General features: G+C 40.9%; 2 protein-coding genes and 1 non-coding gene across 6 annotated transcripts in view; 2 read left to right on the forward strand and 1 right to left on the reverse strand.

Moving 5' to 3' along the window:
- The window catches only part of ANKMY2 (ankyrin repeat and MYND domain containing 2), a 38,509-nt gene extending 24,203 nt beyond the window's left edge, over positions 1-14,306 (reverse strand). Inside the window, exons 1-2 of the mRNA XM_004007769.5 lie at positions 14,027-14,306; positions 5,200-5,264 (exon numbers count right to left, since the gene is read on the reverse strand). Coding sequence (XP_004007818.2) covers positions 5,200-5,264; positions 14,027-14,093 — 132 coding nt within the window. The 5' untranslated portion in view covers positions 14,094-14,306. The remainder of the gene's footprint in view (positions 1-5,199; positions 5,265-14,026) is intronic.
- Positions 14,307-14,701: 395 nt separating this feature from the next.
- BZW2 (basic leucine zipper and W2 domains 2) overlaps positions 14,702-26,281 on the forward strand; it is a 62,877-nt gene continuing 51,297 nt past the window's right edge. For 2 of the 4 annotated variants that reach the window (XM_060414532.1, XM_015095211.3), the window contains exon 1: positions 14,702-14,819. The gene's annotated coding sequence lies outside the window, so the exon portion shown is untranslated. The remainder of the gene's footprint in view (positions 14,820-26,281) is intronic. The other 2 variants (XM_060414531.1, XM_004007770.5) reach the window with 1 other exon arrangement.
- On the forward strand, positions 19,185-19,257 carry TRNAG-CCC (transfer RNA glycine (anticodon CCC)). Its single transcript has one exon. It is a non-coding gene; the product is annotated as a tRNA-Gly (tRNA).

Below are 26,281 nucleotides of genomic sequence, written 5' to 3' on the forward strand. Positions count from 1 at the left end.
CAAAATGGCCAAGGGCAAGACTGAAACTAAATTTATCAGAGCTCTCATCTCGCCTACACATAGCTCTTGAAGAAACAAATGGAACAAAGAGATACAAATGCACTACAAAAGAAAGAAAAGTAAGGAAAAACCTTAAAATAAATAGAATACATATCAAGGGGAAAGTTGAATATGGAACATCCATAGCATGGAATATTATTATGTACTGACTGAATTCATCTGTATTTACTGAACTGAAGAAATCTTCATGAATTACTATTGCCAATGAGAACAACAAGATGCAGGAAATGTATATTAAAGTGCCCTCATTTTTAAAACAATGATCCTCAAAATCACATTTATATTATTTCAATCAGAAATATGATTTGGTCATATATATGATTATATGAATATGGAGAAATGATCAGTAGTATTTACACTAGGCCACACTGTTTAGTCTCCACACGTTTTGTCCATATCCAATGAGCATCCAACCTTATATGTTAAGTATCTAAAACCACTTGGTGGATAAATAAATGAGCTGTTTCCTGTAAGTAAATTTTCTCGGAACCCAGGAGAGACTCTCTGAGTGCTGGAATTTCAGTTGTTTTGGGTGAAAACCTCTCTAAAATATATAATCTCATTTTTGGCAAATTTTAGAGTACTAACATAATTTGAATTGTTTTTAATGATTCTAGACTATTCTTATGAACATAGTCCTCAATATTATCAGAGGTTATGTTGACATGAGAATTATTGGGAAGTTGTACAAGAGGCAACTTAGTAGGAGTAGTCAAAGTTTCTTGGCAGTAGTAATGGGAAAATAATAAGGGAGTAGTTTTAAACACTTTAGATATGATGACATTAAAAATAATTAAAGTTTCTCTCTCGTAACTCTTAAAGAATTCATCAATATTAGTCTAAGCTATAATTCTATTATCATTTAAAAAAGCATTCATTCAGCAAATACTTACCAAGTGCCTAAGCTATGTCAGGCAAACCTATGCACTGTGGGTAGCAATGAACAAAGCCCAAGCCCCTAAAGTCTAAGTCCTGGGCACTTAAATTTTAGTAGGGGTGACAAGGCAGATGGTGATAAGCGCTATAGGGAGACAACACTGCATAAGCGGGAGAGGGAATGTCAGAAGGTTAGAGGAGGTTATTATTTTTAAAAGGACAGTCAAAGAATATGCCTCTGACAAGGTGGCATTTTGAATAAAGTCCTGGAGGAAGGATGTAAATATTGAATAACTAGAAGAAGAATGGGCTCCCCGAGTGGTTCAGTGGCAAGGAATCCTCCTGCCAGAGCAGGAGATGCAGGTTTGATTCCTGGGTCAGGAAGATTCCCTGGAGAAGGAAATGGCAACACACTCCAGTATTCTTGCTTGGAAATCCCATGGATAAAGGAGCCTGGTGCACTACAGTCCATGGGGTTGCAAAGAGCTGGACACAGCTCAGCAACTAAACAGACAAGAATGCTCCAGTAAAGAGACTGCAAGAGTAAAACTCTTAGGTGTTCTGTGTTCAAGGAATACCTGGGAGGCCAAATCTGTGTGCAGCTCACTCATAGCATGTCCAAGACCTCTTTGTCTTGATTCCAGTGCTCCTCCTAGTGTGTGTTAGTCACTCAGTTGTGTCCAACTCTTTGTGACCCCCATGGAGGGTAGCCCACCAGGTTCTTCTGTCCTTGGAATTCTCCAGACAAAAATACTGGAGTGGGCTGCCACTTCTTTCTCCAGGTTTAAACATATAGAGGATAGTATAGTATAGGAGTGTGTCTAATGTTTTAAACATTAAATAGGATGCCAGTGCTTGTGGAGGGTTTCCAGAAACTTTTTCTTTTATTAAGCTACAGAAGAGCCATCCTACCTTAATCTGTTAAAGAGTTTTTACCCTCAGTAGCTAAATTTTATCAAATACATTATAATATCTATTGAGATGATCTACATATTTCTCTTTTACGTTGTAAAATAGTGATTTACATACGATTTTCTAAACTGAATCATCCTGTCATTCTTGGAGAAACCTTACTTTGTTAAGTCTTATTATTCTTTTGATACACCACTGTATAAAGTTGCTAGTATTTTCTACAGTGTTTCTGAATCCTTATTTACAAAGTGCATTGAGCCCACAGTTTGCTTGGGCTTCTTCCTATTTTGGCATCAGCATTAAGATTATTTTATCAAAATGAGTTGGGCATCTGCCCGTATTTTTATGAATTAATGGTACAATCTGTGTAAAATGAGAATTAAATGGTCCTTGAACATTTTGTAAAACTTACTCAGGTCTGTAGCTTTAAAAGGTAGTTGGCAGTTACATACATTCACACAAATCTTTTTATTTTCCATTTTTATACTTCTATATGAGATGAATATGTTCATTTTAATGTTTCTACAAAAATCACTACTTTCATATAGGTTTCCAAATGAATTAGCTTAAACAAAAAAGTTATGACAATTTTTTTTTCTCACTGCAGTTATGCTCTCACTTACTTCCCTGGTGTTTATACATATAATTTTCTTGCTTCTACTTTCCTAATTGTCTGTTTTGGGGGGAGGGGGGCGGGGGATCCTAAACTGATAACTTTGTTTTATCTTTTCTTTGTTAACAGTTTCATTGCCATAAGATTTACCCATTTAATGTTACAGTTAAATAATGTTTAGTATTTTCAGAATGGTACAACTATCACCACAATCAATTTTAGAACACTTTTGTCATACCTGAAAGAAACACCACGCCCACTGACAGGCGTTCCCATTGGCCCCCACCCAATCCCATCACCCAGCCCCAGTCAACCACGAATTTCTGTATCCTGGACTTGCTCATTTCTGAATTCTCCTATAAATGGAACCATATAAGATTCACAGTCTTGTTTGATTGGGTTCTTCCACTTGGCAGAGTTTTACCTGACATTCACCATGTTGTAGCATGCACCAGGATGTCTTTCCTTTTTATAACCGAGTAATACTCCATTGCATAGATATACCATACTGCGTTTATCCACTTATCAGTTGATGGATGTTTTGAACTGTTTCCATCTTTGGCGCTTTGGCTGTTACGAATAATGCTGCTATAAACATTCATGTTCAAAGTTTTTGTATTGCCATGTTTTATTTTTCTTATATACCTAGGATTGCTGTGTCATATGGTAACTCTTATGTTTAACCATTTGAGGAACTGTCAACCCATTTTAAAGAGCAGCTGCACCATTTTACATTCCCACCAGCCAAGCACGAGGGTTCCAGTTTCTCTACATCCTCACCAATACTTGCTATCATCTCTTTTATTTTCACCATCCTAGTGGGTATAAAGTAGCCTCTCACGGCAGTTTTGATTTGCATTCCCCTGGCAGCTAATTTTGAGCCTTTTTTCATGTGCATATTGGCCATTTGTATGTTTTCTTTGGAGCAATGTCTATTCAGATCCTTTGCCCATTTTTAAATCGGGTGATTTGTAATTTTTATTATTGAGTTGTAGGGGTTCTTAACACATTTCAGTTAAGGGATTCACAAATCCCTTACCAGATAGGATCTGTAAAACCATTCTGTGGGTTTTCTTTTTACTTTTTTGGATGGTGTGGTTTGAAGTACAAAGGTTTTCATTTTTGTTTTTTCTTTTGTTGCTTATGTTTAATGACTTTTTAAATTTTTTATTTCTATTTTATTTTTCTTAATTCATTTCCTATATTTTCTGAGTATACTATTTTTCATCTAATTTCATGAGCTGAAAGCTCAGACCACCACAAAGATTTAAAGTACAATAATAAATGCTACAAAATTTCCTCTGAATATGATTTTGGCCACATGACACCAGTTTTTGATCAACAGTAGCTTTTGATAAATATTGTGCTTTCAGCTGTAAATAGTAGGTAATTTCTACTTCTATTTCTTCCTTTAGCCAAGAATTATTCAGAATTTTAGCAAGCATTCAGGTTATATGTTTTATCATTTGAATCAAATTTTTATTTTCAGTGTTATATTACATTTGATGACCTTGTTCAAAATTAGCTAAAATTTTCCTGTACAAATTAGTATTCATGGGCAAATTTTTATCAGTGTTCCATGTAAAATGGAGACATACTATTTCTGTCTTATACATAGTGCAGAAATTTGCTGCTGCTGCTGCTAAGTGGCTTCAGTTGTGTCCGACTCTGTGGGACCCCATAGACGGCAGCCCACGAGGCTCCACCATCCCTGGGATTCTCCAGGCAAGAACACTGGAGTGGGCTGCCATCTCCTTCTCCAATGCGTGAAAGTGAAAAGTGAAAGTGAAGTTGCTTAGTCATGTCCGACTCTTAGCGACCCCATGGACTGCAGCCCACCAGGCTCCTTTGTCCATGGGATTTTCCAGGCAAGAGTACTGGAGTGGGGTGCCATTGCCTTCTCCTGTTAGGTTATCCAATTTTCCAACCCTTGAATACTTCTACTTAACCAGAAGATGCTTTTGTGGTCTTACAAATTTCTCCTTTGATTTCCATCTTTTTCATTATGAACCTCAAAGCTTAAAGGCTTATTAGTGAAGGCTTAAGGCTGTCATGTTCTTGGAGGATTCTTAATGATCTATAGCAAAGAGTCTTCATCTTTTTTTTGTTTGTTGCTTTAGCTTTATTTTCTCTGATATTAATTTTGCTATCCATGTGTGGGTAAAGGGTTAACAAAACACTTCCTTTTCTGCATGAGAAACAGAAATTCAGTTAACTGTCTATAGTACTAGAACTGCCCTGCATAATTGTGTAGCTACTAGCCACACATGGCTAATGGCTGCTGTTCTGGACAGCTTGGAAGAGAAATTACCATCATCTCAGAAAGTTATTTTGGATAGCAACTGTTCTATAATGTAGAGTTTAGGTTCAATTAACCTTCCCTAGAAGGAGACTTGCTGGATCGAAGGTATGCATGTTTAAAAACGAGAAATATTCTAAAATTTTTTCCAGAATGTGATGTCAATTTATACCTAATCCATTAGCATATATAAATCCAATGTTTCCCATACTTCATAAGAAATGATGTAGTTTGGTTTAATTGTCACTTATTTGATTACCAGTAAAATTAAACATTAATTATATGCTATTTGTCTTTTGCAACCTGTCTTGCTGATATTTGCTTTAAAGCTTAATATAACTTGAGGACAAATGCTAGAAAACAACTCTTATTATTAGATTTTATACATTATCTATTCTCATAGGAAGTAAAACATCTTATTAAACATTTAAAATTTTACCTCATCCAAGCAGTTGACACGAACATTCTTGCTGCCTAACAATGTTACAGCTTCTTGGATAGTACCTTAAAAAAAGAAAGAAAGAAAATGCAAAGTTTATTTATCTTTAGAAAAGAATCTAACACCAAGGAAACAAACTTTAAAGGATTATCTGTGAAACATCAGGTTAGGTTGTTAAGAAATAAAACATCGATCGCACAGTATTTCTTCCACAAAGTAATTATTCCCAAGAACAGATTCACAGAGACTAAAATAGTTCCATCTTGCTTTTACTTCCACTGGCCTCAGAGTATATTAAATTGGCCGCATTTTCCTTTTGGCAGTAATACAAAAACCACAAGGCCTAAGATTTTAATACTGAAACAAATCTTAAAGGGCATCTAATCCAACCCACCATCTAAAGCTTAAACTGCAGTCAATGTAATAACTGGGGTTCAAAATACAGTCAGTATTTATATACCTTGTCACCACTAGGCCCTGTGAATTGATGGCATGCTTGTAATAGAATTCTTGGTTTGGAAATGCTGAGGTAAACGTATCTTTAAAGCCTGGTACTATATAAAAGTGCCGTTATGGCCAGGATTCAGACTTTCATACTGAAAGTCATCTGATATAAAACTAAAGGTCAGTTTCTGCAAATGTGTAAATAAGCTGTAATTGGGCCACAACTGTCAGGTTTTCCAGCCGTCTGTAAGACATACTGACAGAAGCAAGCAGTCTCAGGAGAAAATGTTGCTATTACCATCATTAGTAGAAGCCAACCACATGTTCTGCCAAAAAATGTCTAGTGTGAAGGGGAACAGGATAATGAAATTGCACGTTCTCAGGGAGAAAGGATGAGCTAAGCCTCTCTTCTGAAAGGACATAGAAGAACTGAAGCATTCTCAATGAGGAATTATTTCTTCTTTTTAAATTTAGAATTATAGTTCAAGTGCTAAACTCTGCACTTCTTCCAGAGTTAAAGCTGGAAAGCAGACTCGAGTTTAGCCTGCTTCTTTCTACCTGATCTGCATCTTAGGCACATAATCTGAGTGCCCCTCACCAACAGAGGGGGGATACAGAAATGTCTCCTAGACTGAGGCTGCAACAGCTCGGCTGGGGAAATGTCAAGTGAGTGATCTGCAAGGCCCTGGACTATGACAGCTGTTCTGTCAATAGTTCGTTTGTCTGATCCTGCAGTCCATCTGAGGGGCAGTTGGTATCACTGGTTGAATGGCTACAGCTACAGAGAGAGAGGGGAAAGGCTTCAATCATGCAAGCACATTCTATACAGAAGCTTATCCGTACCCATGGGTTTTCACCAGAGACTCAAACATCTTTGGAAAGGAATTCAAACAAACTCCAGCATCCCAATTTCACTTGAAGAAGATGCTCCAGTTTAACCCCATTATCCACTGACGAATAACTGAAGTTACTTTTCATCCAACCAAGAGATGCTTATGCAATAAAGGGAGAATACTATAGGGACTGTGAGCATGCCAAAGCCTGCTATATGTTAGGGGGAAGATGGGAATTACAATCACAAACACTTGGCTCATGTTAGGGAACAGGCCGATAATTCTATAAAAGTTGAGCCCAAGGGCTAACAACACATTTTGAATCTGTCCAGTCACAGGGCAATTAAAAAAAAAAAAAAAAAAAAGATGAGGCATTCACTCACATGCCACAGAATACCGGTTAGTCTTTTGAAATGCAGGGACCATGGTTAGAAAATTTTTCTAAAACAGTTTGGGAATCCAGAAAATGAAAACAGATTTTAGAAAACACATGAGCACAATACCCCTAAGAAGAGAAACTTCCAATGATTTCTGAAAGGTCAGGGCGAGGTCAGGATGAAGGGTCAGGGCAAGGCCAGGAAGAAAGGTCAGGGCGAGGTCAGGCACGCCTGGGCATGTCGGGACATGCCCCAGCAGAGGGCGCTGCAGACACACCCCGGAGGCGGGCCGGCAACCAAGCCGACCAATCAGGAGCTGACACGAAGCCCTCGCCGTCCAATCAGGAGCTGACATGGAGCCCTTGGACACCAATCACCGCTGAGCCCGCGTTTTCTTCCTTATATGGGAGCCCCGCCCGGACTATAAAACCCCTTCCCCACCCCTCACACTTCGCAGACTCCATTTACCCCACAGACTCAATTTACCCCGCAAACTCCATTTACCCCGCAGACTCCTTTTACCCCGCTGACTCCCTTTGCTTCGCAGACCCCCCTCGCTCCCTTGCTTCCCCGCCCCCAGGAGTTCTGCCCGAGAGCGACCGCCCAATAAAAGGCCCTGATAAACGGTCCACAGGGGTGGCTCCTTCTTCCTGCGGCATTTCTTACAATTTCTAATTTGGTGTTCCTAATTTAATGATATTAGTGGGAAACTGTACAAGTCTACAACGGCATGGAAATGGGAAACGCATGGTTAACACAGAAGGATTTTTTTTTTTTTTGGCCATTCCTCACTGTGCATATAGGAGACTCTCAAACAATATTTTGCAATTAATTTTAAAAGATTAATTGCTTTCCTTGGGAAAAAGAAATGTGTTAAATCTCAGTTAACAAACTCTTAAGATGAAAAAATGTGGTAGTAAAAGGGGGATAGGAAATGAGACATTTCACTGGAGACAACAATGAACAGACCTATAATGATGAAAATAATATTTAATGATTTGGTTCCCTTGTTGAGACTTTCTCCAAATTACTCCAGAGAAGAAAACACAACCTAACCTGCTCCATTAGGGTGGGATTGATAACTTACCTGGATGGACCAGCCCTTTAGCAGAAAAGAGATGATGGTAAGCGTGAGAGTCTCACTGTTACTGCCCTCTCTTACACCACACCAGAGACCTTTTAGCATCACTCTAAAAATGAACAAGTCCTATAAAACCCTCAGTGTTCTCATCGATGAAGCAGAAATAATAACATCCATCCCATACAGCTCTTAGGACTAAGGGCTTGTCTTGGTGTAGGGCAGAGTAAAACTTCAGTGCACACTAGGTGCTCCCGTTATATGTATTCAGAGCAGCATAATAAAATTTATTGTGACACTCCTAATTTCTAGTTTGGGACTACTGGTCTCACTGAGCACGAGAAGTAGCCAAAACAAACAAAGGGAGAAACAAACATGACATTTCTGTTCCCAGCAATCCATCAGACACTCACAGGATCTGGGTACGTGTGAGTTTTAGGCTTCCCTGGTGGCTCAGCTGGTAAACAAGCCACCTGCAATGTGGGAGACCTGGGTTAGATCCCTGGGTTGGGAAGATCCCCTGGAGAAGGGAAAGGTTACCCACTCCAGTATTCTGGCCTGGAAGAGTCAGACATGACTGAACGACTTTCACTTCACTTCCCAAAAGGAATGTCTTTTTGTGAGGAATCTATACCAAAGTTAAGTATTTAAAAAACCTATTTGGCTTGTTAGTTGCTCTAACATTTATGTGCAAGTAACACCATGTATAAAATAAAGTGTTGGATTTTAAAATAATACATGGATACAGATTTAATCATAGATACATAGTTATAAATGTATTTTTAAATAGACTTTTAATTACAATATGCATTTTGAAATACTGACTCTGTTTAAGTATAAAGTTTCTAAATTCTTCTACTGGTATCTATTTTTAGACTTTGTAACCAAATATCCTTAAGTTAGGATTATGAATCACTGCATTAAAAAAAAGAATCTAAAAGAGCTGTTTTGTAAATGAACACAAGGAAGCCCACAGAGGTTGTAAAACCTGCCCAGTCATATAGTTAACGGTTTCTATGCATTTGAATTTAAATGTTTTTGAACTCTATGCTATAATTGATTATTAGGAGACCTGAATCTTTTTCAAATTGCCAACATACGTTGGATCATCAAAGAAGCAAGAGAGTTCCAGAAAAACATCTACTTCTGTGTTATTGATTATGCCAAAGCCTTTGACTGTGTAGATCACAACAAACCATGGAAAATTCTTAAAGAGATGGGAATACCAGACTACCTCACCTGCCTCCCAAGAAATCTGCATACAGGGCAAAAGGCAACACCTAGAACTGGACAAAGAACAGACTGGTTCCAAATAGGGAAAGGAGTATGTCAAGGCTGTAAATTGTCACTCTGCTTATTTAACTTATATGCAGAGTACATCATGTGAAATGCTGGGCTGGATGAAGCACAAACTGGAATCAAGATTGCCAGGAGAAATATCAATAACCTCAGGTACACAGATGACATCACCCTTATGGCAGAAAGCGAAGAATAAATAAAGAGCCTCTTGATGAAATTGAAATAGGAGAGTGAAAAAGTTGACTTAAAACTCAACATTCAGAAAATTAAGATTGTGGCATCTGGTCCCATCACTTCATGGCAAGTAGATGGGGAAACAATGGAAATGATGAAAGATTTTATTTGGGGGGGGGGGGGCTCCAAAATCACTGCAGATGGTAACTGCAGCCATGAAATTAAAAAATGCTTGCTCCTTAAAAGAAAAGCTATGATCAACCTATACAGCATACTAAAAAGCGGAGACATTACTTTGTCAACAAAGGTCCGTCTAGTCAAAGTTATGGTTTTTCCAGTAGTCATGTATGGATGTAAGAGCTGGAGTATAAAGAAAGCTGAGCACTGAAGAATTGATGCTTCTGAACTGTGGTGTTGAGGAAGACTCTTGAGAGTCCCTTGGACTGCAAGGAAATCAAACCAGTCCATACTAAAGGAGATCAGTCCTGGATGTTCACTGGAAGGACTCATGCTGAAGCTGAAACTCCAATACTTTGGCCACCTGATGCAAAGAACAGACTCACTAGAAAGGACCCTGATGCTGGGAAAGATTGAAGGCAGTAGGAGAAGGGGACAACAGAGGATGAGATGGTTGGATGGCATCACCAATGCAATGGACATGAATTTGAGCAAGCTCTGGGAGTTGGTGATGGACAGGGAAGCCTGGCATGCTGCAGTCCACGGGGTCACAAAGAGCCAGACACAACTGAGCGACTGAACTGAACTGAACCTTTCTATATACCAGAGGCACTAGAAATAACCGTATTAACTCCACAGGACCTTAGAGCAGGATCTTTTAACAGTCCCAAATTGGAAACAACTGAAATGTCCCTAAGTGTGACCAGATAAGCACATAATGACATATCCATACACGGGGAATAAAAGAAGAAAATCAAAACCAAACTGTTGGTACAGTACAGATGAACCTCAAAATCATGATGCTGAGTGAAAAAAGTCATGCAAAAAAAAAGGGGGGGATTATTTACTTATTTTATAATTCCACTTTTATAAAATTCTAGAATAAATAAATTTAACCAATAGTGACAGATACCTATCAGTGGTTGCCTAGAGACAGGATTGGAGGCAGTGGCAGATTACAAAAGGTATGTAGAATCTTTTGGGGTAACGCAACTGGTCATTGTGTGGATTGCAGTGAAGCCTTCGTGGATGTATACTTATGTCAAAACTCTCTTTTAAAAAATGCGCATTTTAAATACGCATGGTTTATCATACTTAAATTATACTCCAGTAAGACCGGTAGAATAAACCTTATTGTTCAAGCCTGTTTCATAGCTCCTTTAACACAAATAATGGAAAAAGAGAAAAGGAAAAGAAAGTACATTACTTTCTTGTGAAATCAGCAACACTGACTCCAGGGATTTCAAGTACTAAACAAGATAAGTAATGAAAGACCTTCTGGTTTATATTCTTAAAGGAGGTTTCATTTATTTTGAAACAGTGCTTCCTTAGTGTTTAGTGAAAAAGATATCAGAACTTGGAAGAATGGCTCAATCTACAAGTAATATAAGCCACTAAACTGTGCTTCAGTGATTTCATTTCTCTTCTGAAATGTTGTGAAATGGACGCTGTCAGTGACTATAATTTAAATGGATATGTGAGAAACAGCTTCTCAGTTTCACCTGGAGCTTCTTCTTGGCATTCCAACAGACAAACAGCCTGTAGAGTAGCTAGCATATGAATTCACTCAAAAGGAGAAACTGCTCTTAAAATGCCCAGTGCCACATGTGGTATTCTCTGGGCTATCAGTCCCCCTTACAATCTGCTTAACTTCTGGAGGGCAGTGATTAGCAGGATGGAGACATTCAAAACTTTGCTGAGCTTATCTGCTGAGCTTATTTCAGACCGGCCAAGGTGACAGGTCACGCTTGGCTAGAAATTTATTGTTAATTTCACAGACTAGTACTGACTAATCAGTGCTTCTCAAAGTCGAGAAATGTACAAAAAGGGGGGAAAATATCAGAACTGTATCACTCCTTTAAAAAAAAAAATGCTTCTTATGATACAAATATAAGCTCTGTTTATGACCTTTGTTCGACGATAAGCCAACAATTATTTTACAAATTGTTGTTGCTAAGTCATGTCCAACTCTTTGGGACCCCATGGACTGTAACCCACCAGGCTCCTCAGTCCATGGGATTTCCCAGGCAAGAATACTGGAGTGGGTTGCTTCTGCCTTCTCCAGGGGATCTTCCCAACCCAGGTATTAAATCCACTGTCTTCTGCTTGGCAGGCAGATTCTTCAACCCTGAGCCACTTGCACACAAAACTACAAAATCACTTACAGTTAAAATTAATTTAACTTGACAGATGATAATATTTTAATGCAATTACCTTTCAAAGTGAGTAAGATATGGTATGGACTGCTATGGTGTTGATTTCATTTTTTCATTTTTTTCTTTAGTTTGTTTTCAAGTCCAGCATGTTTCTACAACTGTGGGCCTGAAGGCTTCTCTGTCCATGGAGTTTTCCAGGCAAGAATACTGGGTTAGAGGGCCATCCCCTTCTCCAAAGAAGTTCCCAACCCAGGGATCGAACCCTGGTCTCCTGCATTGCAGGCAGATTCTTTACCTTTTGAGCTACGGAGAAGTCTGTATTCCTACCTTATGAAGATTAAATGCAGGGATACATGTAAAGTGCTAAGAATTATGCCAGACCCATGATAATAGTAAAGGTTGGCTACAGTTTTCTCATTACTTTTAAGAATACGGTGATGTCCAACTGAACTTCACTTGACAAGAATGTATCACATACTAAGTCCATCTCTCTTCTTTTCTCATCAGCTTGCACCAAATAAATAGCTGAAAGAGGGTCTATGTAATTTGTTGAACAATGTGAGCCCAGTTAAAAAAAAGTCACAGGGTTAACCAGGCTAAATTCCCATCAATTGTTTCATTTAATCTTTACAAATAAAAACCAGTAGACACCCAATAATTTATCCAAGCTTTCCCCTTCCCTGCCTTCCCTCCAACACACACACACACACACACACACACACCCCATCAACGCCTTTCAGAGACCCACTTTACAAAACTGCTCTCTTGTTTACACTTTTGAGAGAAGGTGATAGCCCTGGACTGCTTAAAAACAGCATTTGCATCCCTGGTGGATTGTAAGTTGATCCTTTCTCTCCTTTTTTGCCCAGCACTGTACCTGGCACAGAGCTGAGACTCACATGGTTGGGGAGCCTAATCCCAGAGTCACCAAAAAGCACGGAGAAATTAACCAGAGATAGGCAGAACAGAAAGGCTGCATGCCAAATAGGTCGGCGAGAACCATGCTGAACAAACACACTGCACTAACTCCAAGTCCCACAAACTCTGGGCAAAGAACACTTATCATGACAAACACAGCTGTGACTGACTTAAAATTGTTGAGGTCACATCAGGTGGGCTCAGGTCATCAGCACCTGTTGAGTTCCAACCCGATTTTTCTCTCTTTTCCGAGCAGACTTTCCTTGTCAGTATAGAGTTTGCCTTCCTCTCTCTATGTAGGTCCAGATTTGAGCCATGTTACTTAGAAAGAAAGACTGTAACTTGGGAAGCTTTTTATGTTATTATGACCAGCCTCTCTGCCGATCCCGATCGAGGGCAAGCTCATTTTGAGCTTAAAACAGCCACGTGAACAACGCCCGCAGTTCCCACGCATCCCCATCCCCGCGTGGCGACAGTACAGAAGCAACGTATTCATGCTGTTGGCACCTGCCAGGTAACGGGACTTAGCAGTAAACTCTTCTGGGATATCCGCTGGGAGACTGAGGGGACACATGGCTTCTGGCTCGTCCCCGGGGCCTGCGTCTCCCTCCCTAGTACCAGGAGCGGTGGAAGGGGACTCGCGTAGGGAGAACGGAAGAGAATGCGCGCAGAGAGCGATTACAAGATCCCAGCCCTGCCAAAGAGCGCCAGGCGGTGTGGACGCCTCCTCAACCCCTTCGCGCTTTCGCGCGAGTTTCTGCGGCGGTCGGGGGCTTCTGGAAGGATGCCAGGGAGGCCCTGCAGGCAGAAGCCTCAATGCGGCAAGTTACAGATGTCGTTTTGTGCCCTTATAAAGAACCCTGCTTCTTAGGAGCTCTCTCCACCTCCCCCCCCAAAGGGGGCGGAGACAGCCAATGGATCCAGATCATTCGGCCTCCGGAAGTCGAAATGGCGCTGTAGACACCGGTGTAAGAGCCTGAAACTTTCCGGCCACTATCGCCCAGGTGGGCTGTGGTCAATTCACCTGAGGAGTTTTGAAGAATGCACATTCTGAGGCCCCACCCCCGGGTGGTTCTTTATTATCCGATGTGGAGCCCGGAAAGGTGCCACCTTCTAAAAGCTGATTCAGAGGACGAAAGTCTGCAACCTCCGCTCTCGTCCCAGCTGCGCTTCTCCCTCCCCACCTCTCCGCCCCCGCAACTCGTCCCAGACCAAAGGGAGGAGCGCTGTTTCCCGGTGGTAGGGTGTCAACCTCGTAAAACCGCAACCTGGGGTCAGCCGGGTCTGGGGCGCCGCCCGGGCTCCGCCACGCCCCTCCCTCCGCTCCCCAGCCAGGCAGGCAAAGCCCCCGTCGCAGCCCAGCACCCACACCTTTTCCGATGACTTCCAGCAGCTCCTTTTCCTCCTGGGTCAGCTCGCCTTTCTTTATGTGAACCATTGCTTCCGCCAGCTTGACGGCTATTCTGTGTCTTCGGGAGTACTAAAAAGAAACGACGTTTCTGTATTAGGAAAGCCAGCCGCAACGTTAGGCAACTTGCGACTAGGACACTAAGTAGCCAACCGCGGAAGCATTCGAATTCTCTCCTCCTTCCAGGAGCTGGCGAGCAGCGGGCGAGCTCGGGCGAGCCGGGCGGGCGGTCTCCGCAGGCCCAGCGGTCGTCCCCGCCCCCCGCGCCTCGTTGGCCCGGCAGGGAGGAGGAGCTGCAGGAGGCAGCGGCGAGGCTGTCCCATTGGAAGGGCCTGGGGAGGAAAAACCAAATGGAGAAAATCACTGGGGGGTAATTAAATGCTTCTTGCACGTTTCCCCCAAGCCACTCTTTCCGGTTCAGATATTTAAGGACACACAATAATTAAATTCTCTATCTGAAACTTCTGTGTTCAAAAATTTCTTCTTTGGGCATGCATCTCCCTAGTTCTCGCTATACACCCCCCCCTTTATTTCCCTGGAAGTGGAGCGGCCCGGGCCGGGGGCGGGCTGGGAGGCGGGGCGGCGTGGGAGGCGGGGCTGCGCCGAGCTCCGTGTGGATGTCAATGTGTCTGTCCTTCACTCCTCCATTGTCTGCCACCACCGCTGCCGCTTCTGCCACCGCCGCTGCCGGGATCGCCGCAGCCCCCAGCCTCGCGCGTCGCCGCTACCTCCTCGGACAGGTGAGAAGCAAACCAGGTAGGGCAGGGGAGAGCCGGGAAGCCTTAGACCACCGGAGCCAAAGCCCGACTGGGAGCTTCCCCTCCGGCCGAAGGTGGCCGGGAGGAAGCATGTGCCTGCTCGGGCTGCTTCCTGCCTCTCGGTGGGGAAGCCTCCCCTCCACCCCATTACCATCGCTTATACAGCGTATCGGTGCCCTAGAGTAAAGACCCACCACTCGCCACGTCTGGCCGCCCCGAGAGACCAAGAGCGGGCAGGGGCTGGCCACGCGGTGGGAAGTGGCGGGTGCCCAGCGTCTCGTGCGTGGCACCGCCAGATGCAACTCCGGAGGAAGCCAAGGTTGAGGCTCTCAACTACGGGTGGGGAGGAAAGGAGCTCCCCATTACAAGCGAGGTGAAAGCATGTGAGAATGTCTCTTCTGGCAACCTACCCCTCGCCCCCACTTGTCATCTCCTCCGGCCTCTCTGGAAGCTGTAGAAGAAAACCGGATCCGATCGCGCTGTGTGCCTGTAAAAGGTGTTTGGAAGCAATTTACACGTGCACTAATACTTGATTTAGGGGAGACAGTCAGGGGGAGGGGGGAGGAAGGGCCTCTTCACTCTGCTAGAGTTGCCAGTCTCTTTGTAACTCAGATCTTGAGATTTATGGAAATAGGGAGGGGAGGGGGAAGGGGCGGAGATTAAATTGGTGTTGCTGTCTATATATAGCATTAGATTAGCCTCTTAATCCAACCTTCATTCAACTGTAATATGTAACCTCAAGGTTTCACTATGGGAAGCTAGGGGATAAATACAAGTGTGCACCCTCCTGTGGCTCAGCCATAAGACTTGCTTGCTAATATGAAGTCAGTCATTCCTCCCGGGTGCTTATCCATAACATATTTACAGCATTGGTGAAAGCTGTTTAGAAATTAGTGTTTATGGTTTCTCTACAGTCTAGTATTAGTGTTTCTCCCAAGACCCTTCTGCTTCCAAGAGAATAATTTGAATGATTACGTAGATTTTTTTTGTTGTTGTTAAGCATCCCTCCTCACCACTCTTCCTCCCCTCTTGTGCCATATATGAAGTAAAATGTATTTTCCTCTGGCCTTACACCTTCATTTCTTGGAAGCATTCACTAACACTTCTGAAATCCTGGAAGATGTTCACCCTTATTTCCTGTCTTTAACAAAAAAAAAATTTTTTCCCCCCCTGAATCCCAGATGTTTTTTTTCTAAGGCTTCATCTCTGCAGGCTGGGGCAAATCTGAGCCAGAACATCTCACATGAAAATGGTCTGAAATTATTCAACTCAATGTATAACAAAGAAACTTTTGTTTAGGGATGCTTTAATAATGATGTGACTGTTCAAACAAGTAGTAAGGCTTTTGAGTGACCCATCTTTTGTAACACTTAGAATGCTGCTATTGCCACAGTTACAGCTGATTAAAAACACAGTCTCATGAAGGAGCAACCCACAAACCTAAGAAAATGCTTACAGAGTAACCTTTCCTTACCATGTGATTTAACATCCTATAAATCTGAAACTCCAGTACTTTGGCCACCTCATGTGTAGAGTTGACTCACTGGAAAAGACTTTGATGCTGGGAGGGGTTGGGGGCAGGAGGAGAAGGGGACGACAGAGGATGAGATGTCTGGATGGCATCACCGACTCAATGGACATGAGTTTGAGTGAACTCTGGGAGTTAGTGACGGACAGGGAGGCCTGGCGTGCTGCGATTCATGGGGTCGCAAAGAGTCGGACACGACTGAGTGACTGAACTGAACTGAAGGGATGTTACAGAATTGGGTGCTTCATTGCCAGAATTTCCATGTCTTCTGCCAAATTGGGGCCATGGTTACTTGAAGGTCACACCTGTTTGGCTCACTGAGGTTGTCAGTTTCTAAAGGATAGCAACTTATTACCTGTTTTCCTGATGCCTTGTTGATACTTAGTCCTCTGTGACTGCATTCATTCAGTAAATCTAGGCAGCTAGAAATAAAGCAGCTAATATCTGCCTTGAAATGCATGTAAGTAACATGTTAATTTTAAATTTCTAGATAATGTAATGGGTAGTATTTATCATATGGGTTACATTCATTGTTTTGTACAGTGTTAATATTGAATGTAGGAATCGGATCGGCTAATGAACATAACTTAGACTTGATCAAGGAACTTTTTTTGTATTAAGAATGTGTTCACATCAAAGAAGTTTTGTTGGTAATAAAATAGCTACTGCTTACTGGGTACTTAGTCAGCACCAGATAGTCCACCAGAAGCTTTGTATAGGATTAGTTTAATCATTGTTGTAATGACCCCAAAATAAGCCAATATTACCCCTGTTTCTGAAAATAAGAGGACAGAAACAAAAAGAAGTTAATTTGCCCACAGCCCTACAGTTAGGAAGTATCACAGCCCAAACTGGAACCTAGATCTGTCTCCAAAACCTTTTCTCTTTGCGTTTTTCTCTATCTACGTGGCTGGAAGTAAGGGGGAAAGTATATATTCTTTAGCTAATAGGTAACATGTTCATGTGGTTCAGTGAGACAAAGATACAAAAAACTCTCCAGCCTCTTCCCAGTTTTTCTCCATGTCCTACAACCCATAGTGTCTATTTTTCTCATACCTTTACTGAGAAATTGTATGTGTTTATAACTTGCAGGTGTATTTCCACTTTTTTTAAAACAAGTGAAAAATGTGCTAACACACTGTTGCACACTGTGTAATGGAATTTATATAATGCTTTGGTTTCTTTCCTCTTCTGTGAAAAAAAAAAAAAAATTCTGAAATGTCTGAAATTCTTATATGTGTCCCTGTCAGCCCTTTGCCTCCTCCTAATACCTTGGACCTCTCAGCCGATTGCAATGGATTCCTAAGTAGCTTGCTTCCCATCTGGCTCATTCAAGGCCACCAATAAACAGTCAGCACTCATCCTCTACTGAAGGATGAGACATACTTTGTAAAGACAGAACTGATTCACTTAAAAACCTGTCGGTGGCTCTCCACTGGCCGCAGAATAGAGGCTCTGGTCTCGGCTGGAGAACTACTTCCAGTTCCCCTCCGCGAGCCGCAGACAAGAGGTCCACGTCTGGTCTGGGAGGCTCTGACTTCTGGTCCCAGCCAGCATTTCCAGTCAGCCAGCCCTTCCCACATAACTCTGCTCTAAGCTCACCTCACTGCTGATTCCCTAACGTGCCAGTAACTTCTACCCCTTTGTTCCTGCTCTTCTCTCTTCTTGGAATGACCTCCCTTTCCTCTTCACTGAGTGTTTCTCTCCTTCCCAGATCTGATCAGGTGTCAACTTTCAAGAAACTTTCTTCTGCCCTATCCAGGAGGGGAATACAGGCCCTAGTAAACATGTTTATTCCTGTCCATCAGCAAGGGCGATAAGGACAGTCTTTCCTCGTGAGTTGCTGGTACAATTGCTGACATCCTCTGATTTTCTCCTATCTCCTTATTAGCCCTGATCCCTCCCCGCACCCCTAAGTTAACATCTTTGCTTCCTCATCTGGAGCTCCATGAAAATAACCTAAAGCCAGCACCTTTTTCGTGACTTTCTAGTTCAGTGTTTGTTAATCTGTTTGATCCATTCTCCTTCTATACTGTAAATTAACCAGGATTAGTTTACCTTTGCTTCTCAAGACCGTGACCCAGTGTCTTGCACCTAGTGTGTGCTCAGTGCATACTGAGTTGAATTCAGCTTGATCTCTAAGTTATTTTAGGTAGATTTATTTCCCTACTTGACTAATCCTTCCTGGCAATGTGAGGTGATGTGGCACTAAGCACACACAGTCGTAACCAAGGGCAGAAGGTCTTTAAATGTTTTCAGTCTCAAGCTGCTTGACATTCTGATGAATGCTATCAACCAAGAAAAAAAAAATTGTTCATATGTATGTGCTACAAATTTTGCAAACCATGCCTGGATTCTCTTTGAAACCTTTGACCTCCAACTCTGTGCTTTAAGAGAATGCTGTTTGTTTTTTTATTGCAGGGGAATAGCTCATTTTTGAGTGTTGTAACTTTGGTGGGTAATGTTTTCATTGACATTTGACTCTTGTCTTAGGTACACTTCTTGACTGAGTTGGATATTTGATGATATTAAGGAATTTCATTTTCCTTTAGGTCTGAAACTAATATTATGGTTATATTTTAAAATATCCCTTATCTTTTAGACATGGGTACTGAATTATTTAAGGCGGGAATGGTAGGATATCTAACACTGGCTTTAATCTAATTTTGTGACAGTGATGGGAAGGGACTGAGTAAGAATATTAATGAGACAAAACTCACCAATGCTGTTAACTGTTTAAAGTGGGCAGTGAGTACACTGACTTCGTTATTCTCTCTGCTTTTGATATGTTTGAGATTTTTCCGTAATGAAGTTTTAAAAAGGAAGGTTTGGGACTCCCCGGTGGTCCAGTGGTTAAGACTCTGTGCTCCCAATGCAGGGGACCCAGGTTTAATCCCTGGTCAGGGAACTACAGCCCATATGCCACAATTAAGGCATCCTGCGTGTAGCAAGTAAAATCCTGTGCAGCCAAATAAATTTAAAAAAATAAAGAAATAAAAAGGAAGGTTTGGAAGTATTACAGCTTCTTAAGAAATTGTTGTTTCAGTTTTTTTTAAAAAAAGAAAGCAATATGGATACAAACATTCTTTCTCTGTCCTTGGAGTTTAGCTTATGCAGTTATCCATTTAATGTTAAAACAGTTACACCTAAACGTGCAAAAGGTTGTCTTGTGAACAATGCATTTCCGTAAACTGTTCATGTCACATTTTAACTTCTCCCCCGAATGAAGAAGGGGTAGGTGGCATTCTCAGTGCTGTGCCACAGGCTTATGAATATCCTGGTGTCAGTTAATCTTCATCCTTTTTGAACTCTGACAGAGTAATTTGCAGACAAGTCTGAACAAGGGGTGCATATATATTTAGTTTAACTGAGAAAATCAAGATATGAATGAAGTAGAGAGACCGATTTTCTTCTCTGTCTCATAAACCACGTCAGAAGACATTTCCAAAGAAGGAGTACTTTGGTAATGTTGTGAGCAGCATCAGTGTAGTTAGAACAAATCTCTCAGTGTAGGAAATGAGGACCGCACTCAGGTGTGCCTGCCATGCCCTTCCTCAGGGTTTGCTTAACTAAATGCTCATTTTGACACCTGCTTTCTGAATTCTTAAAACTTTATAACTTGTGTGTCCTGATGTTTACATTTCTTGTATGATGTTGTGGACTTATGAAACGTTAATATTTCCAGAGGCCAATATGAAATATTTTGGTATCATTTATAATCGTCCAGATTTTTTTTTTTTTTTTTGGAAGGGTTTTTAAAGCATATTTAATTAAGCTTCAAAGCCAAGCCTTCACAATATCTAAGGCAATGCAGCCAATCCAGTCTCATTGCCAGGTAATGTTGAAGCGCACACACGCGGGTGCTTCCGACTTCAACTCATATGTATTTATATTCGCTAGGTCACTGTGGAATTTAAAACTCTAGGCTGCTGCCTCTTTATCTCTGAGTATAGTAGAGCAATTGCAATAATTAAAAATAGAAAGCTGTTTCTGCATCAGAAGGGAAAGGTAGTATTCGCCTTCCCAATAAATACATTTAAGGTAGAAAAGCAGTGTTTTTATGTCTCATTATTTGATTGTCTTTTGCTGGGTTGTTAGAACAACCCAGCAGATGAAGCTGCCCTTAAAACTACATTCATCAGCCTCTGAGTAAAATCTCTTCCTGGTCTGTTGATTGTGGAGTCTATACTCCACAGTCCCATTAAGTAGCCTCTTCTGACCTGGTGGGAAATGATTATGGATGAGCCCTGGGAGACAGCCAAGCACGGCCACAGCCCTGAGAATCAGAGTGGCAAAGCCACGGCTCTGTGATGAGGTGGCTTTTCCAAGGCAACCTCTCTTGCTTTCACTTTCTTCATATATAAAACAGGGATGGTAACCAAACTTACATCGTGACTTTGAGGATTCTTGAGGATGCCCTGTGAACTATAAAGTGTTATATAAAAACTAATTGATATTTTTAGGGCCAATTCTCCCTGTTTTTACAGTTGAGAAGTAGATGAACAACATAGTTGTAGGCCTAGGTAAGAAGTCATTTTAAAGTAAAATTGTATAGAAATTAGTATTCATATAAGCCCTTCTTCCTACATTTTGGAAGAGATTTGTTTTTCAAGAGAGACTTTCATAAAAGATGTAATTCTAATAACTCTATGTCAGGATTAACATTATATATATATATATATAAAATCCTGAGATAGAGTTATTAGAATTACATCTCTTGGTGTGTATCTGTTTTCAGCAAATCCCAAATGATAGATGTGGTCTTTGTCCTCAAGAGGCTTCCAGTGTCCTCTAGGAGACCTGCCAGTCTCTGAAACAATGACTAGAGTCCATTGCCTGTTCAAGTGGCTGTCTGGCTCCTTCCAGTCTTTCAACTTTAATTTGAATAATGTGGTTATTCCCCTATCCACCCAGAGGTTTCCTGCTCCCAGAGTGCCCTTCTCCACCCATTTCTGCCTCACATTTTACTCAAATCCTTCTCAGCTCCTCCTTCAAACAGCCTTCTCCAATGCCTAATCTGAGCAACACAGTCCACATGTGTAGGTTCCAGAATGGGTGGCGCTCAATGGGAGGCTCAGAGAAAATGAGATTGTGAGCAGAGTGTGGAAGGATTGGTGAATTTGGGCAGGTGAGCCAGAAAATGGAAAACATTCCAGGGAGGACAACCCCTAAGAAAACAACTCCATAATATACTGTAACATAAATATTTATAAAATAAATATTGCCTGTAATTTTCTGGCTGACCATCTTGGAACTAGAAATTTTTACGTCATAGAAGAGGTAGATTGTATTTTAAAGCACACTAGGTTTGTTCTTGCTCTCAAGGAGTTTATGACATCACATGTTTTCGACTAAACTGAAAACTATAAAGCAGTATCTTTAGAATTGTTGGTAACAGGAAAGTTGAAATGGACATGAAAAGAAGCAATGGAAGAGAAAATCATATACTTATTAGGATATTGTGTCCTTGAATACAAACTGATTCAAAATTATCCAAAATAGCTAAAATATCAATAGCCAAAACAGCTAGACAATCAAATGAGTAGGAAATTGTTTATGAAATTTATTTTACAAATGAAATATAATCCATGGAACCTCTTTTTATCTATACAGTGCCTTTAAAGAATTTTCTTCTCTGATTTTTTTTTTTGCCCATTGGATTGTTCCGTTTTTTTTTCTACTTTTATTGACGAATGGAATAATGACTGAAACAGTTAGACCTGAGAGATGCAACTTGGATTTAATAATCAGATTAATGTGAATCACTTTAATGCGGGATTGTGATTGTCATTAGGAGTTTCCACAACATTTTTTCCTTTATATCTACGGGGGAAAAAAGTTTGTGATAATTTAAAATAATTTCTAAATTTTTTAAAATATAAAATCTACCACTATCAGCAGTGTATACAAGAGTATTTTTCATTCTTAGCTCACTCTGATGTATGTGCTGGGGCCATGGGTCTCTTCGGCTAGTATCTTTTGGGCAGTTAAATGCCAACTAGAATGAACTGACCTGTTCTAAATTTGGCATGTGATGAGTGAAGAGTGCCAAAAAATGTTCTGATAGTCATATTTGTAAACTATTTTGAAAATAAAAGGTTTAGATAACTCACTGAATGACCCATTCTTCTTTGACAAACACCAAAAGAGAGTGCTTTCGTTGTTCTTGCCTGATTTTTTAACTGCAGGTATAGTCTTTGGTATTTTTTGTTTTGTTATCTTTAATTATCTTAATTACAGAAATGATATATTAATAGGAAAACAATAATAACAGATTTGTGAGCGATGTAGAATTATGTTTCCTCTTCTCATAATCCAACTTATTTTTATGTTAGATGAGGACTTTCAGAAAATAATTGTTAGATGCACTGTTATTTTGAGGACTTCTAAGTAAATCTGAAGACAACCACTGGGCAGAGAAGGGAAACAGTAATGAATATTAACTCTTAGCACTGTGGAGACTTTATCATAAGCCACTGTGAGGTGTGCGATTTTATAATATTCTACTGTCGTCCTTTTTCTCATATTCACACAAAAGACTTGAATGGTTTTCAAACCAACGTCTATGGCTTCCTGGATTTGTGACCATTTCTAAGAAAAAAAAGAACAGGACATACGTTCTTCTCAGTATACAAGGTAATAGAAAGGGGTTATTGTAAATAGGAAGGAGAAGCCCGTGTCGCTGGTACAGAGGAAGCTGCTGGCTAGAGGAAAGGATGCCACTTCTCGGCTTGGAGGAGTGTGAAGATGGTGTTTACATGAGGGTTGAGCCTCTGCAGGAAACAAGTTGGGCACTGGCTCCCATAGTACCAGAAACCAGGGAGCCATAAATTTCCTACTGTTTACATGTCCATAAGAGTCAGGATTTCTGTTAAATCCTCTTGCTAAAGATGAATGTGTTTTTCCTTACCAGAACTCCACAGAGAACTATTTGGCATTTTGGAGGTAACATATGCTAATTTAGTTTATCCAAGTGCTGAACTAGACATTAAAATTAATATTTATGCTTCACTCTCTCTAACTCTAAACCCATAAAATCCATGAGGCACATAATGAAAAAGCTGCCGTCAAGGATCATGTAAATTGTTACCCGACAAACTTTGGTTGGTTCTTTGGAGGAAGTGCACTGTGAGGAGACAGTTGATGGGTTCTGGCCCTGGCTGTTCTGTGTTTGATTTTTCCTCTTTGATCTCTGCTGTTATCACCAAGGTTAGAATGGAATGCATGGCCTCAGACAAGTGGCATGACATCTCAGAGTCTTATCAGAGTCTATAGCTTATCAGAGTGGGTCTAGGTTTAGTTCTTCAGGTTTCAAAGTGTTCCAAGCTTCATGGATAGCCATTATAAGTTAAAAAGTAAAAAACAACAACAATAACACACATCGAATTGTTAAAGCATTAATAAACACAATTTGCAACTCAAATTCATCACGAAGGACTTTAACATGCTGGAGACCATTCCTTCTTAACTCACACTGCCAGCTAATTTTGTGCAGTGCTTGGCTCAGAACCCCACCTGCTAGAAAGTGAGCACCAGGCATCTCATCTATGCATCTTGTCTGGTCCCCACTGCATCCCTATTGCCAGTACCAGGTAGGGCTTCCCGGGTGCCACTAGTGGTTAAGAATCTGCCAGTGCAGGAGACATCAGAGACTCGGGTTTGACCCCTGGATCTGGAAGATCCTCTGGAGGAGGGCATGGCAATCCACTCCAGTATTTTTGCCTGGAGAATCCCATGGACAGAGGAGCCTAGCAGGGCCCAGTCTACAGGGTTACAAACAGTTGGACAAGACTGAAGTGACTTAGCACAGCACAGTGTATATTTAATAAGTGAATGCAAAGGAGTTATTCTCTATATGTTTAGGCTTTTTTAGAAAGTATACATGAGAGTTTGTAATTGTGCTCTGGCCTTCTTTCCCCCTTTTAATTTGAGTTTGTATAATTCACTCCTTTAAAATTGTACCTGGGAATGCAGTCTCATATCAGTGTGCTGTGTCCCATAAGTCCCAGGCTAAGGTTGGATATTTATATCCAGTTTATGCTCTCCTCATTGTGAAATAGGCATGTGTAACTTTTTGTGTGTGTGCAACTCTTCGAATAAAGCTTCATCTGCTAAACAGGCTTGGGCAGGTTCCCTCCTGGGAGAATGGGGGCAGGAGTGGCCTGGGAGAATTCACAAGTGAGAAGATATTTGGACTTCTGCCCACCACCACGTTTGAACTTCCTGAAGGTCCATTCCCATGTTTTTTAAGCCACTGCTCCAAAGCAACATTCTCCCACTAGTTACCAGTCTAGTATTTTTGTTTCATTTTTCAGAAAATTCTGTTTTCTTCTGCTCCTTGATTAACACGCTAATAGAGGAACAGATTTCAATCCCCCTTGCCATAATAACTTACCATCTAATCTTCTGTTTGTGCTGATAGTCATAAACATTCCCATCACTTTTGTGTTTGATACAAAATTAGCCTAAATCAACTGGTTTGCGCTCTAGTATTTGACACCACTCCCTGCTGATTTTTTAAACTTAATTTTTTTAGGTTCACATCAAAGTTAAGGGTACAGAGATTTCATATATACCCTCTGCCCATATACATAGTCTCCTCATTATCATCAGTCCTCACCAGAGCTACTCAGTGATACATTTGTTTTGTCTAAAACTGACATTACTGTTTGGCAAACAAATCTCTCAAGGAAATATCTGCCTGATTGCGGCTCTGATATGTGCAGACCTGTGTGTACAATTTTCAGTTCTTGAGAGCAAAGCCCATCTTTGGCTTTGCTCGCTGTTTTTCCTCTCCAGTGTGGGGTCTTCCAACCTTGACACTGGAAATTTTGGACCAGATAACCTTTTGCTGTAGGGGGCTCTCCTACAACATGGTTCAGCAGCAGCCCTGGCCTCAACCTACTAGATTCCAGTAGCACCCCAGTCTTCCCAGCATGACAAATAAAAATGTCTGCAGACACTGCCAAATGTCCCTTGGGGAAGGAAATTAACCCTGGAGTGAAGCCACTGCTCTAGCACAGTGCTTGACACAGAGTAAGCGCCCCTCAAATGCTTGATAAATTAATAAACATGTTTAAACCACAGCTAGACATTTAATCATTGGATATTTCTCTGTTTCATGCCACCACTTCCTCTAAATTCTCCGAATTTACAGCTTGAAGTATTCTAGTAGGTATGCAGCTCTTATCACCATCCTCTTGTCTTGTAGATAAAAATTCTAAGGGTCTCATCTAGCACAAAGGTTGTAGGACATTTTGTTATTAAAACACCCTGAGATGTTATGTTTGAGGGATGACTTTTCTAAAAGCTAAAATATATAGTGTTTGTAGTTGAAGGTGTGTTTGTGTTTTTCAGAGTGTTGAGACATAAGAATAACATCAGCAAGATCAGGCCATCTGGGAAGCTGAGAGGGGCTGGTCAGTTGCTGGGGGAAGGGAAGGGCCCAGGAGAGATTGCCTCTGGGGAAAGTGGAAGCTTCCAGAGAAGGAGGTGTGCTTGCCCCAGGGACTTTGTATAGGGTTCATTAAATAGATAGCATGAATGGATAAGCAGAGTGAAACTATTTAGGAGTTATTTATACTTCTTGGGAGTTTTTGAAAATAATTTCATTGAGATGAAATAAGGGACATTATGTAATCATCTTATTTCAATGAAGAGGTTGTACAGTGATAGTTAAAATGTAATTTCTGAAATATTTTTATTAAAAGGGAAGCAAAAATCCAGTATTCAAAAACAAGATAAAGTTTAAGACATGAAATAGATTTGGAAATGTTATAATAAAAATTTAATCATGATGCTTTTCTGTCTTCTTAAGGAAGATTTAGATGAACATAATTAACTCAGTGTTTATTTTTTTCACAGCACAATTCCTTAGGCTTTTGATCCCTCTTATAAAGTCATTGCTTAGCAGCACAATTTAAGTTCCAATC

This window comes from Ovis aries, chromosome 4 (assembly GCF_016772045.2).
Source record: "Ovis aries strain OAR_USU_Benz2616 breed Rambouillet chromosome 4, ARS-UI_Ramb_v3.0, whole genome shotgun sequence".
In the NCBI taxonomy this organism is placed as follows: Eukaryota; Metazoa; Chordata; class Mammalia; order Artiodactyla; family Bovidae; genus Ovis; species Ovis aries.